The sequence below is a fragment of the Siphateles boraxobius genome, unplaced genomic scaffold (genome assembly GCF_051911475.1).
Source record: "Siphateles boraxobius isolate OS27281-9 unplaced genomic scaffold, OSU_SipBor_1 18, whole genome shotgun sequence".
NCBI classification, from domain to species: Eukaryota; Metazoa; Chordata; class Actinopteri; order Cypriniformes; family Leuciscidae; genus Siphateles; species Siphateles boraxobius.
In genome coordinates this window covers 11,396,472-11,410,381 of record NW_027508788.1, presented here as the reverse complement: position 1 = coordinate 11,410,381, position 13,910 = coordinate 11,396,472, and the positions used below count along the sequence as shown (strand labels likewise).

Here is a 13,910-nt window from a genome sequence, read left to right as displayed (position 1 = left end):
ACGTGTCATTATCGGACGTGTGCGCGTTGTGTGATTATCCCGCCAGTTGGGACATCCCACAAGATGTGTGTCATCAGAGAAAACATTTCATCACTGGATCGTTTTTTTTCGTTTATTTGAAGTGTGATTATGTCAGCTGAATGTGCGGAAGACTTTTCAGAGAAGATAAGGCAACGTATTTTAGCACAATTCACACCAAGCGGCAATTCAGGAAAAACAAATCTCCGAATGCTCCACATAAAACTTTAGTCTCCCTACCTTACCATCGTGTCGTTTATTTTGATTAATATGTGCGAGGGAGAGAGGAAGACAGCGCTTAGTTTTGAGACGGTGAAGCCTACTTTCGCCTTGCTCCGAAGAGAGAGAGTGCGTGCGCGCGACCGGGGCTCTCTCTCTCTCTCTCTCTCTGCTCGATCAGTTTAACATGCGCCCTGTCACAAGCGCAGCGGTTCATCTACATTACCAGAGAGAGACAATTTTACTCACTGATCAAATAAGACTTTTCAGGACAAAGATTATCTTTGGACGCGGTGCTATGGTGCTTGATAAAGGACAAAAGGGACAGTTGTGAGTTCACGGTCTGTACATACTATGGCTGACTCAGAGCAGGAGCATCGATAAGAGGACTCGTTAACGTCGAGGGCATACAATATCGATGGATCGTAAAATTTAGAACCGGTTCTCGAGTGGAACCGGTTTTCGATTCCCATCCCTAGTCCTGACATATATATCCTCATAACAACAACATTAAAACTGGAGAACGGTGTGAGCCCAACATCATGCTTATTCTCCCCCACTGACAGCTCACCATTACACACATGTCTGTGTCTGTAGGACAGCTAGCCCTTCTCCAGAAAGCTCTCCATCAAAGTGAAGGGGAAAAAACATTTCAGAAAAACAGAAAGCTTTTGCACATGATGTCCTTCCTCCCACATTATGTTCATCCAGTATCAGACAGGAGTCCTTCCATTACCAACCCAGGCTCATTAGAGAAACGTGCCTGTGGCATTTCTGCAAAATGATATTGCGTTGCTTCTTGCATGTTCTGCTGCATTTTCAAAGTGGCAAGTCCAGTAAATGGTGCATGTTCAATTTTCTCTGAAAAGGTCAATCACATTTGAAAGTAATGTAGCATCTACATTAAATCCTACCCTAAACATAACTGATAGTGTTAACAAAAGCAAATGTGAGTAAACCATTGCATATTAGCTTGCTTATACAAGTGTTTGAGCTCTTTTATCGAGCGTTGTGACTCGTGTTTCACAAGAGTAGTACAATGTCAGAAAAGCTATACATGTAGAGTTGGTTATGTGAGGCAATCGGTAATATATTTGTTTAGGTCTTAACAGTATTGCATGTAAAGAAACCATGCAAAAGGAAGTATCCATTAATCGATAATCTGTTGTTGTATCTACACATTTTTGGAGTTTTAATTTTTTTTTTTTCAATGAGCCTTTTTTGTGCATTATACAGTCCAAAACAAATAGGATTGTGCACACACACACACTCCCCAGTTGAAACCATATTAGCACCTATGTGTTCTCTTCCATAAAGAAACACTCTTTTCGAGCTATCTAAAGGGAGAAGAAGCTGTACTGTGTGTGAAGAACGTCAATACCGGCACTCTCTAAAGGTCAGCGACAGTCGTTATCATCTAAACGTGTTGACACTGATAATGATAAATCATTTGAGGTGAACGCACAACAGACATCGAGATTCTTTGTGTCTGACCAACTGAGACTTAGCCAGAGCTTTGAACCATTAACTAAAGTCCATTGAGATCTAAATAACACTGTTTATCAAAGGTCGCAGTGAGAAAAAGGCACACAAGACTGTAATTGTACACTAATGTACTCTCTCAATATACAGTAAAGAAGAATCACTGTTTAGGCTCAGATTATTCTTACAAAGCCTCAGTCTGACATAGACTAACATGTTTTATAAACAGCCAACTGTGACTAAATCCAGTCATCATTTCAAATAACTGCATTAGCATTACATACAGAACCCCAGGAGGAGCATTGAGAAGAGTTGGACCAGTTGAAGACAATACAAAATCTATTATAACAGTGCATTTTTCTTAGTGAAACAAAATACTTACTTGAAAAATATGTAGGGTTGCACTTACGCTATAATGTTATTGTTAATATTTTATTAAAAAGTTATTTAAGGTCATATTAAAAAGAATAATTAGTGAAAAAATATTCAGCAACAAAAATGTATTATACTAAAATAGTTGTAATTGATGTAATTCATTCCCACCAGTTTTTTGCGATTCTGCGATTGCTGAAGACAACGCAAAATCAACAAAATGTCGCATTTTTTTGCGATCCTGCATAATTCCTAATTTAACCGCAAAATAATCACAAAAATTCAAAAAAAGACCCCACAAAACTTTTAATTATAATCACCCAATTGAAATATCTTAATTTAATTAAAGTTAAATTAAAGAGTTAAACTTTAAAGAGTTAATTAAAGTTTCAATGCATTTTTACGTGGGTACAGATGTTGCGCGCGCGTGATGTCTGTGTGCGGTCTGTCAGAAACATGGCAAAATAAAATGCGTCTCTCCTGCCCTCTCACATAAGCGCCCAGGTTTTCATTGGGCAGTATGGCAAACTTATTAACGCGTTTAACATGATTGAATGACATAACAAAAAATATGATATGCTCGATGGTACTTAAAATAATTTTTAAAAGCGCAGTATACCGTGAAAGAGAACTAATTTCAGCCAGTCGAGTGACAGTATGTCTCTGACCTCAAGTGTGTATGTGTGTGTGTGTGTGTGTGTGTGACTGACTGAATGACTGACTGCGTGTCACCGCCTGTCGGCCTAGTTAGAATATTGAATTCTCTTTATAGCGCAAGAACAAATACACATAGCTGCAATAACTCAAAATATTCATCTTGGCAATAGTATTTACGTAAAACAATCAGTAATAACTGATTGGGACGTTTGTCATTACTGTAGAAGGTCTTAACGTGACAGTAACCTAATTTACTTGCTGTTGTTAATGTTAATCAAGCAACAACAAAAGGCTACAGCACAATTTTAAAAAAAGTATTTGATTAGACCAAATAAACAAGCTTTATGCATTTTTTGTGTGATTTGTGTCATGTATGACTATTGTGCATCTCACATAATACTATTAGGCCGTGTGTCCACCAAAGCGTTTTTTCACGCTCCTGGCGTAAAATTCTAATTGTTTTCAATGGGAGCGCCGCGTTTTTTAAACGCCATGAGCGTAGCGAGGCGCTGAGCGAGTATTTAACGCTCAAGCGCTGAGCGTTCGGCGTTTTTTTCACGCTGAAGCGCTGAGCGCCCGGCGTTTTTACTGGTCGCCGAGAGTTGAAAAATGTTCAACTTTGGGTAAAACGCTGCGCTCATCACTGTCACTTTTTACCCAGACGTCCAATCACAGTGGAGGAGGGGCGGGACAAATACCACACGACCAACTGTCACAACATCCTTTCTGTACAACGACGTCAACCAGCAGAGCTAACCGAACAAAATGGATGAAAAATACATTTTTAGTATGAAACAAAATTATCTGCGAAATCAGTTACAAGTAAACTGTGCTGCTGATATTCTGTATCATAGCAACGAATCGTCTCAACTGAAAAAACGCAGCGCTGCCAAAACGCTCTCAAGCGCCCACAGCTAGGCGTTTTCAGCAGAGCGTCCAGCGTTTTCAGCCGACTAAAAACGCTTTGGTGGACACACGGCCTTATGGTAAATGTGATGTCCTAATTATAAAATATAAAAATCGCAAATTTTTTCACAAATTTCTGGAAATTACCAACACAAAATCAGTCCTTTTGATCGCAAAAATCACATAAAAAAATCGTGAAATCCTGGAGGGACTGGTAATTGGTTTATATTTGATTACACTGTTATTATTTCTATTAGTAAAATAGCTAGAAAAATATAAGGAACTGGGATTGATTTGTGAAACAAGAATACTTGCATTACATTGTTTTATTATGCTAATACATAGTTATTACATTACAAACAAAAAGTTAATTTTCAATTCATGAAAAATTCAGCTAGAAAATTCATCTAGAAAACATGCTTAGAGATGCGCAGATCAGCTCTAACGACACCCGAATCCTCTGTTAAAAACAAATCACCCACCCGCACCTATGACTTTCTCTGATTTAGATAACCGCGCCTGACCTGCACCCGATCGACACAATACACAATCTCAGTGTTAAGCGTGATGATATGGTAACGTATTACACTGAAGGCTGCTTTTGAATGAACATTTATTCAAAGCAAAAGTTCTTCTTTGGCTAAATTTAATTTCTTTAATAGCTTAAACAAGGTGTCAGAAACTTATTTGGCACATACAGGGGTACTTGCTGGCACATGCACAAAAGTGAGAGATGTGTATGTATTCAATTCAGATACAGTACATCGCACATACAGATCTACGTTTTGAGGTAATTATTCAGTATAGTAACAGCTTGTTTTAAGTTAGGATCAATAAATATGATTGTGTGAGATTCAAATCACGCAAGTCAATGAAAGCGCACAGCTCTGAAACCACGAGCGCTTTCAGAAAAACACAAACGTTACAGATTGTTCACATTCATTGCGTTTTACCGTGAAATGACAGTTCCGAGTCTTTATTAAAATCAACACACATTAATGATTTATCTCTCATTCACCCGCGACCAACCCGCAATTTTTGCAATGTTATTTTTTTTATTACATAAGTATGGTTACTTTTATTAGGTGTTCAAGCACGAAGTGCTGAAAACCTATTGTAATTGTTAGGATTTGTTTGAAAAAAAAAATTCCCCTAAAACGCATCGTGCAGCCCAAACAGTAAGGCCTAGAGACTTGAAACTCGGCCAGATGGTAGGCCACACTTTTGAGGAGAACCTATCAGAGTATGACCCCGATTGGCCCATAGGTGGCGCTACAGCAACCAAAAGTACTAAATTGCTCATAACTAATCCTAGCCTCAGGCTTTTTACACCACTGTGATCCTTGGCTCAATACGAACAAAATGTATATTTCCAATTTCGAAAAAATAAAATACAGATTTTCCGCTATGTCGAATTTTGTCCAAAACCTATTTTTGCGAACTAGTCCCTTCGCCCGATTGGAACCAAACCAGTCTAGGCCTATTCTCTGGACTCTCTAGATCAATAATTATCGAAAAAAAGTTGAAATTTTGCATTTGGTTGTGCTGTAACAGGGTCATTTAGAAAAGGGGCGTGACAAAATATGGTCAAAAGCCTATAAATCCTAAAGGAAAAGTCAGAACTTCACAAAAATTGATGAGCATATATGTCATAACATGTTCTGTGAGCATATGTGATATAACATCATTAACAAGCATGCAAAGTTTTACGGAGATCGTACCATAGGTGGCACTATAACTGTTAAAAAGCTTTAAAACACTATGTGCTATGGTAAATTGCTTGTATTGGCTGTAAATGGTCTTTTCCATCTATTATGTCAGTGGTTAAATGTATGCTAAATAAAACGTAATGTCTTTTGATGCTTTTGTGCTTAAAGGCCTTAACTGCTTAAACACTGATAAATGCTGCTTGCAGCTTTAATTACTTATGTTATTACAATTACAGAATTATGACTAACTTTTTTTACCCCACTAGAACAACATGAATGCTCATGAATTATGCAATATAAAACGATTGACGTGTAAACGAGAGCAGTGTGGATTTCATGTTATCAGGGGGTTTTGCATTTAATGTCATCAGGTGACTTGGATTTCACATGGTCATGTTTCAGGGTTTCAGGGTCGTGTTTTGCTTTTACCTCTGCCTCCGGAGGGCACTGTTGCCACATCGCCAATGCCGGGAATACTCATGCTGAGGCCAGTGTTCACTAGATGCCCTTCTGTGGGCTTCAGCCGCCAATTCAAGCCAAGCAGATTAAGAGCTGTAAGGGAGAGAAAGAGAAAATAAAAAAATAGAACATGACACTACATTACACCTTCCAACTACTTTATGTATGCACGGATGACACGTCCTGACAGCTGAGAGCATGCGACACACAACAACTATAACTCTTGCTGACAGAGGTGACTTTAGCATACAAATACACTCATTATAGAAAATGACACTTTGACTGCAGTCTGTGCTTTGTTTGGGCTCGGTGCCCAGACAGGTTTCGTTGGACCACGTTTAATCCAAACCACTACAGGAATGCTAAATTCTCCAAAGATATGAATATGTCACACAGAAGCGGGTGGCAAAAAAAAAAAAAAAAAAAAAAAAAACCTTAAATGCAACGAAAGAAAATTGCCTTGAAAAAAATAAACTACAGCCAGTTTAAAGTTGGTGACAGATGTCAAAGATTCTCTACACATTCTTGTGTGTGTGTGCTAGAGAAGATTTTGGCTAGATGCCTGCTTCTCTCTGCACCCCATATGCACTATAATCAGTGCTGCAGCACTTCCAAGACTTTGTAGAGTCTGATTAGCTCCAATGGAGATCACTCAATATGCAAAATTCAAATATGTCAAATCTGTTTAAGAAATATGATAATGATCAGAGAAAGTTAGTTTTTGTGATGTGCTGGTGAAAATTACAAACGAGGTGCCCCAAGGGAAAACAAGGGCAGACATACACACACACACGCGGATATAAAATCTTGCGGGAAAATGCTGACGTTTGCAGTATCAACCATAACACCTCACCTCCGCACCCTAGTTCTTCTATCCCTCCCTCAATTTCATCCACGCAAAATATGCGTACATCTGAGCGTGTGTTATCACTCTTGTGTAGAGGGGTCAAAAGAAAAAGCTGACTCCTTCAGGCTGTCAGATGCTCTGATGCCATCAAGTCATTGTCCCACATGCACTATTCCTCATCTTATCTCTCTGTCCTCTAATCGGCAATATCTCTCGCTCCTTCATTGTTCTTTTCACCTTTCTCGTATCCTCCATCCCTCCTGCTTTCTTTTTGTCCATTTCATCGCAGTGCTCGCTGACAGAGACGGTCTGTTATGCCCTGAAACATCCTGTCGCACACTAATCAGTGCTGTGGAGAAATTCTTAACATAGGCTAATGTTTTATTCCTCTGCAAACTATTGGTTGAATCAAAGTGGATTTTGCCACACAAAAGCAAATATTTAATTTATATTATATATTTAATTTCATTAAATGTATATAACTAATTTCTTGTTTTTTTTTAAAATAAATAATATAATAAGGCAGAAATGGCTTTCATCTGAAATAGATGCATATTTCCCCCTTATAATAGTTATCAGTCATTTGCTTCTGGAGTTCTCTTAAAGCAAGATGCCAGTGTCCAGATTGCATAGAGTATACTTACAGGGCAGCAAGCACTGGTGAGCCATTGATATGAATTGAAATGCTAATGGATTGCTCTCTTCACATATATTAAACATTCTTGAATACAATCACAAAAGGATAAAAAAAAACTCTCAACCTTTAAATATCACAAAAAGCATTTTAGCATCAGTTTAAACTCTAATGTAGCAAGTGTGGTCAACATATTGAGATTAAAGCATGTTTTAATACAAAGTTTTAAAAAATAAATGCCAATTTTCACCATAAGGGTAACGACTGAAGCCTTATCAGTTGTACAGGCCAACCTCTTCAAATCTCTGATCAATTAGCTTCAAAGGTTTTAACAATCCATGTGAATTTATATAAAGCATGTTAATGCCTCATGAATTTAAATGTTCAGCCATCTAGAGAATAAACCTGACAGCACAAGACGTACCTTGTTATTTCATATCCTCTGTGGAAGAATGTGGGTGTGATGGCCACAGCCATAGCTTTATTTTTTTCCTTAGATATTTTGGGGTTAAGATTTATATTATAATATTTTATGTTGTTAAGGTTAAGTAAAAGTACATTTCTTTTTGGAATAAGTTTTTAGGTAGGTTTTGCTGTTATTTGTAGTTTATGTAGTAGTGTTATTGTTAGTCTTCCCTTGTGTGTCAAAATTGGTTTGATCAGCCAATATATAAGTCCCCTTTGTTTCTTTTGCTGAAGGTCAGTTGTATTTTTGAGTTTCTTATGTTCAGAGCTTTAGTTACTGTCTGTTTATTTTGACCTCTTTTATGGGCCCAAAACTTTATTTTTATTTTGTTGTCCCAATTTTTGGGAAATAAAAATCCTTATTTTTGAACTTCCCTTGTGACTCCTCTTGCTTAACTGCTTGGTCCCTCACATATGGTGGCAGCGGTGGGAATAGCCAGTTGAGGAGTATAAGTTTTTTTGTTGTTATTTTTCTCCTCCATTTTGGGGAAGTATGCGAGGAGGGAGAGCGACAAGAGGCGGCCGGACAGAGAATAAGAAGACTGAGTCAAATTATATAGAGAGAGGACACCGGGCGGAAGGTGAGGACGCAATGGAAGGTGAAGCACTAAATGGAGCACCAAGTGGGGAGGATGAAGATGGCAGAGAGCCAACGCTGAGTGCCCTGGCTGGGATCATGCGGTCATTTATGGGTCAACAGGAGACCACAGAAGCAAAATTGAGAGAGGAAGCTAACCGCCAGGAGTACCAGTTCAAAGCACTACAGCATCAGTTTCGCCTTCTGCAGCAGGAGGTGGAGGTTCGCACATCTCCAGTACCAGAGCCTGCTTCCACAGTGCCAGATCCCTCTGAGGACTATGATTTGAATGTGAATCATCCAAAGGCCCAAGCCTCACCCTCTATAGAGTCGACCCACCCCACCATGTCTGCAGCAGGTCAGTCTCGATCTTTTCATGAGCCTAGACTAGAAAAATTAACAGAGAATGATGATGTGGAACATTTTCTAATTACCTTTGAGAGAATTGCAGTAGCATGTCGGTGGCCAAAGATGGACTGGGTTTTTCGTCTCCTCCCACTGCTGACGGGTAAGGCCAGAGGAGCCTATGTGCATATGGATATAGATGATGCTCATGAATATGATGAAGTGAAAACAACAATTCTGAAAAAATAAGATAGTAACCCTGAGACCTACAGGCAGAGGTTCAGATCCCTCTATGTGGAACCTGAGGAAAGCCCCAAGGAGCTGTATGTGAGGCTTAAAAAGCTGTATGTAAAGTTGATCCAACCGCAAGGTAAAACACTTCATGAAATTAGTGAAATCCTGATCATGGAACAATACTTGAGGATGCTGTCCCCTGAGTTTCAGGTTTGGGTAAAGGAGCATGGGCCGAAATCTGCTGCTGAAGCTGTCACACTTGCTGATGTGTTTGTTGCTGCCCGGAAAAAAGGCCAGCCGTGGAGTAGAATGGGTGGGAAGGCTGGTAAGGATGGCCAACGGCCCATACCCCCTCAGTACCAACAGAGGTCGGCGCCAGGAGTGGGTAAGCCTTCCATACAGGAGAACCAATATAAACCACCTAGAGCTCCTAACAGAACACCCATTTGCCTACTTGTGTGGACAGGAAGGTCATGTTAAACCAATGTGCCCGAAGAATCCAGCCAGGCTGACCCAGATGTGTATGCTCCACGCCAGAGTGCTAATCCTGAACCCAAAGGTAACCACACCATGAAAATGGCCTGGGTTAAAATCAATGGGGAAAACCACAGAGCCCTGATTGACACTGGCAGCACTCAGACCCTTGTACAGAGAGAATATGTACCAGCTAATGCTATCTGTACCCTTGAGACGGTCCCTATTTGCTGTGTACATGGCGATGAGAAGCATTACCCCACTGCCGATATTTATCTGGGGATAGAGGGGCAGATGTATCTGTTAAATATGGGAGTTGCGGATCACTTACCTTTCCCTGTAGTTTTGGGTGAAGATCTGCCAGTACTCTATGACTTGATAAAGCCGGTGCAAAGTTGTATAATGAAGAGCTGGAGACATGTCCCGGGAAAGCTCACAAGACTCGTAGGCAAAGGAGGCAAGACAAATTTCAGGGCACGGCTATACAACCACCGGCTGAGACTACTCCAGACATGCTCCTTGGTTTTCAAATACCTACAGATATAATGCAAATGCAGGAAAATGATTCAACTTTGTCTACCCTTTTTCAGAGAGCACAAGGAAGGAAGCAGGAGACTAATTCTAATGGTGAGCAAAATGATTATGTCCTACAGAACGGTGTTCTTTACCATCAGAATGGCCAGGTGAAGCAGCTTGTGGTCCCACAGGTGGCCAGAGAAATAGTACCTACCTTGGGTCACTCCATTCCCTGGGCTGGCCACTTAGGGAAACATAAGACCACAGCTCGTATTAAGCGCCATTTCTACTGGCCAGGTTTGCAAACTGACGTCGCCCAGTTCTGTAGAAGCTGCTCTCAGTGCCAAAAGACATCAATGAAAAGTCCCTCCAAAGCTCCACTTCAACCACTCCCAGTTACAAGAATCCCCTTTGAGCATCTTGGGATGGACATTGTTGGTCCGGTGGAGAAAAGCAAAACAGGAAACCACTTCATGTTGGTAGTAACCGACTATGCAACCAAATATCCAGAAGTATTCCCATTGAAATCAGTTAAAGCAAAAACCGTGGCTTCTTCCTGGGTGCATTTGTTTTCAAGAGTTGGTTTCCCTTGTGAAATTTTAACAGACCAAGGCACTAATTTCATGTCTAAACTTTTGAAATAGGTTTACCAACTTCTTGCTATAAAGAGTGTACGTACTACACCCTACCACCCGCAAACAGATGGGCTGACAGAGCGGTTCAATCAGACCCTCAAGCAAATGCTCCGTAAGTTTGTGAAACTGGATCTGACTGGGATCACTGGCTTCCCTACCTCTTTGCATACAGGGAGGTACCTCAGGCTTCCACAGGTTTTTCCCCTTTTGAACTACTCTATGGCCATGAGTTGAGGGGTCCTCTGGCCTTATTGAGGGACACTTGGGGAGGAGATCAGGGGAAGGAAGGGACCATTAATGTAATCTCCTATGTTGTCCAGATGAGAGAGAAACTGCAGCGAATAAGTGAACTAGGCCAGACACACATGCTGGAGGCCCAAAAGTACCAAAAGACTTGGTATGACAAGGCAGCTCGACAGAGAGGCTTTCAACTGGGTCAGAAAGTCTTGGTTATGTTGCCTACCAGTGACAGTAAGCTCCTTGCAAAATGGCAGGGGCCCTTTGAGGTGAAGAAAAAGTTGGGACCCACTACCTATCAGGTCTCCACTCCAGGGCATCAGCGTTCTAGCCGGGTGCTTCATGTGAACCTCCTTAAAGAGTGGGTCCCAAGAGCAGAGGTGTTCCTGATTCAGGCTGTAAAGGAAGAGGAGGAGGTAGATGACCAGTACCTGCCCTTGCCAGTGTCCACAGAGCTTGATGTAAGCCATCTGTCAAAGGAACAGCAGTCTCAGGTACAAACTCTACTTCACTTGGACATATTTCAAGAATATCCAGGGCGCACGAACCTGGTTGAACATGACATTGTATTAAAACCTGATGCAACAGTAAGACGTATGAGTTACAGAATACCAGAGCGCCTTCTGGTGTCCCTGAAGAAGGAAGTTGACCTCATGCTGTCTCTGGGGATAATTCAGCAATCTAAGAGTGAGGGGTACAATCCCGTGGTGCTGGTTCCGAAGAAGGATGGGACAATAAGGTTTTGTATCGACTTCAGGTATTTAAACTCAATTTCAAAGTTTGATTCCTACCCCACCCCACGAATTGATGATCTCATTGACCGCCTTGGAAAAGCAAAGTATCTAACCACCATTGACCTCTGTAAGGGTTACTGGCAATTGCCCCTAACCCAGCAGTCTCAGGAACTGACAGCCTTCCGAACTCCTTGGGGGCTTTTCCAGTTTACGGTGTTACCATTTGGGCTGCATGGGACTCATGCAACGTTTCAAAGACTAATGGACCAGGTTCTCCATGGATTGTCTGAGTTTTCCTGTGCATACCTTGATGATATTGTCATCTACAGCACAACGTGGGAGGAACATGTGGGGCATCTTAAAGTGGTCTCTGACCGCCTACGTTCTGCCGGCTTGACAGTCAATCCAACTAAATGTGTCCTGGCCCAGAAGGAAACTGAGTACCTGGGTTTTACCATTGGAGGTGGGTTAATTAAACCTCAAGTTCAAAAGATCCATGCAATTGAGTCATGTCCTCTCCCACAGACCAGGAAGCAGCTAAGATCTTTCCTGGGGATGGCTGTCTTCTACCATCGGTTCATCCCCAACTTCTCAGCCAGGGCTGCTCTACTAACGGATAAGACGGGCTCAAGATGTCCCAACCAGGTTCAGTGGACGGGGGAGGCAGTGGCAGCTTTCAAGGACATTCAAAAATCTCTGAGTAAAAGCCCTGTTTTACATAGCCCGAACTTTGAGAAACTGTTCATATTACAGACTGATGCCTCTGAGAGGGGTATGGGGGCGGTGCTTCTACAGGGACCTAAGGAGGAACGACATCCGGTGGCATATATCAGTAGGAAACTTCTACCCAGAGAGGTCCGCTATTCAACAGTGGAAAAGGAGGCCTTGGCAATCAAATGGGCCCTGGACTCTTTCAATTATTACCTGATGGGCAGAGAGTTTACCTTGGAGTCTGACCATAAGGCACTGCAGTGGCTGGAGAGGATGAAATATACCAATGGGCGGATTACCAGGTGGTACCTTGCCATGCAGCCGTTCCGGTTTACAGACCAGTACATCCCTGGCAAGTTCAACACCACTGCAGACTACCTCTCTCGCTGGCCCAGCAGCAGCTCTGAAGAGGGGGGGTGTGTGATGGCCACAGCCATGGCCTCACAACCAGTTTAAAAGCGGTAACCTCATGCACTTATATTTTTCCTGAGTTTATGCTGTTTTCTTTAGTTTGTATACTTTTTTCATACACATTATACATTTGTTGCAAATATTTATTTAGTTACAAATAACTCACAGGACACTACATTTCACATACATTATACTTTATTTAGTTGACCATACAGAAGTATCTTTTTGGGAGCACGCACCATAAGTTACTTTTGGATTGTCATTCTGTTTGTTTCTGAGCTTTATTTTTTTCCTTAGATATTTTGGGGTTAAGATTTATATTATAATATTTTTTGTTGTTAAGGTTAAGTAAAATTACATTTCTTTTTGGAATAAGTTTTAGGTAGGTTTTGCTGTTATTTGTAGTTTATGTGGTAGTGTTGTTGTTAGTCTTCCCTTGCGTGTCAAAATTGGTTTGATCAGCCAATATATAAGTCCCCTTTGTTTCTTTTGTTGAAGGTCAGTTGTATTTTTGAGTTTCTTATGTTCAGAGCTTTAGTTACTGTCTGTTTTTTTTTACCTCTTTTATGGGCCCAAAACTTTATTTTTATTTTGTTGTCCCAATTTTTGGGAAATAAAAATCCTTATTTTTGAACTTCCCTTGTGACTCCTCTTGCTTAACTGCTTGGTCCCTCACAGTGGGCATGGTTAAGGGTGAGGTAAGGGCCACACACTGGTCTCATGTCTGGCAGCATTAGCCTTAGCATTAGTGCATAGCACTTTTTTTGCTAATTAAATTTGGAGATCTTCAACAAAAATGTTTGGTCCGTGCGATAAGCATTAATTATTAAGAGAAAATGTGTTAGATGTGAAAATCATGAGATGCTGCCTCTAACTTTATGTAATCTCTATGTATAATTCACCTCTTCAAAGTGATGAATAATATTACCTACCTAAAGTACGGAGAAAGAAACAAGAAGAAAGAGAGGGAGTGAGAGAACAGATGGAAATACAGATGACAAAAGTATTTCCCTGTCTTGCCTGAGTAAGTCTGCATCTTCAGTCTGGATTTCTTCTAGGACTTAAAAGCACACTGAGAAAATGAAATCTAAGCTGCAAAGCTTACTTCACTGAGATGTACAGCTGAGCTGATGCTGGAACTCTTTCTTTAGCAATCCATTTCGATCAACAGTAGGGCTGGGTATTGACACAAATTTCCCAATTCGATTCGATTTCAATTCGATTAATATGAAGGTACAATCATGGTATCATGGTAAAAAAAAAAAGTC

The 13,910-nt window shown here is 40.8% G+C and overlaps 1 protein-coding gene across 1 annotated transcript in view; it reads right to left on the bottom strand.

Annotated features, from left to right (window-relative positions):
- tenm2b (teneurin transmembrane protein 2b) overlaps positions 1–13,910 on the bottom strand; it is a 294,981-nt gene that overhangs the window by 47,504 nt on the left and 233,567 nt on the right. Inside the window, exon 7 of the mRNA XM_077233547.1 lies at positions 5,793–5,915. Within this exon, the coding sequence (XP_077089662.1) occupies positions 5,793–5,915 (123 nt within the window). The remainder of the gene's footprint in view (positions 1–5,792; positions 5,916–13,910) is intronic.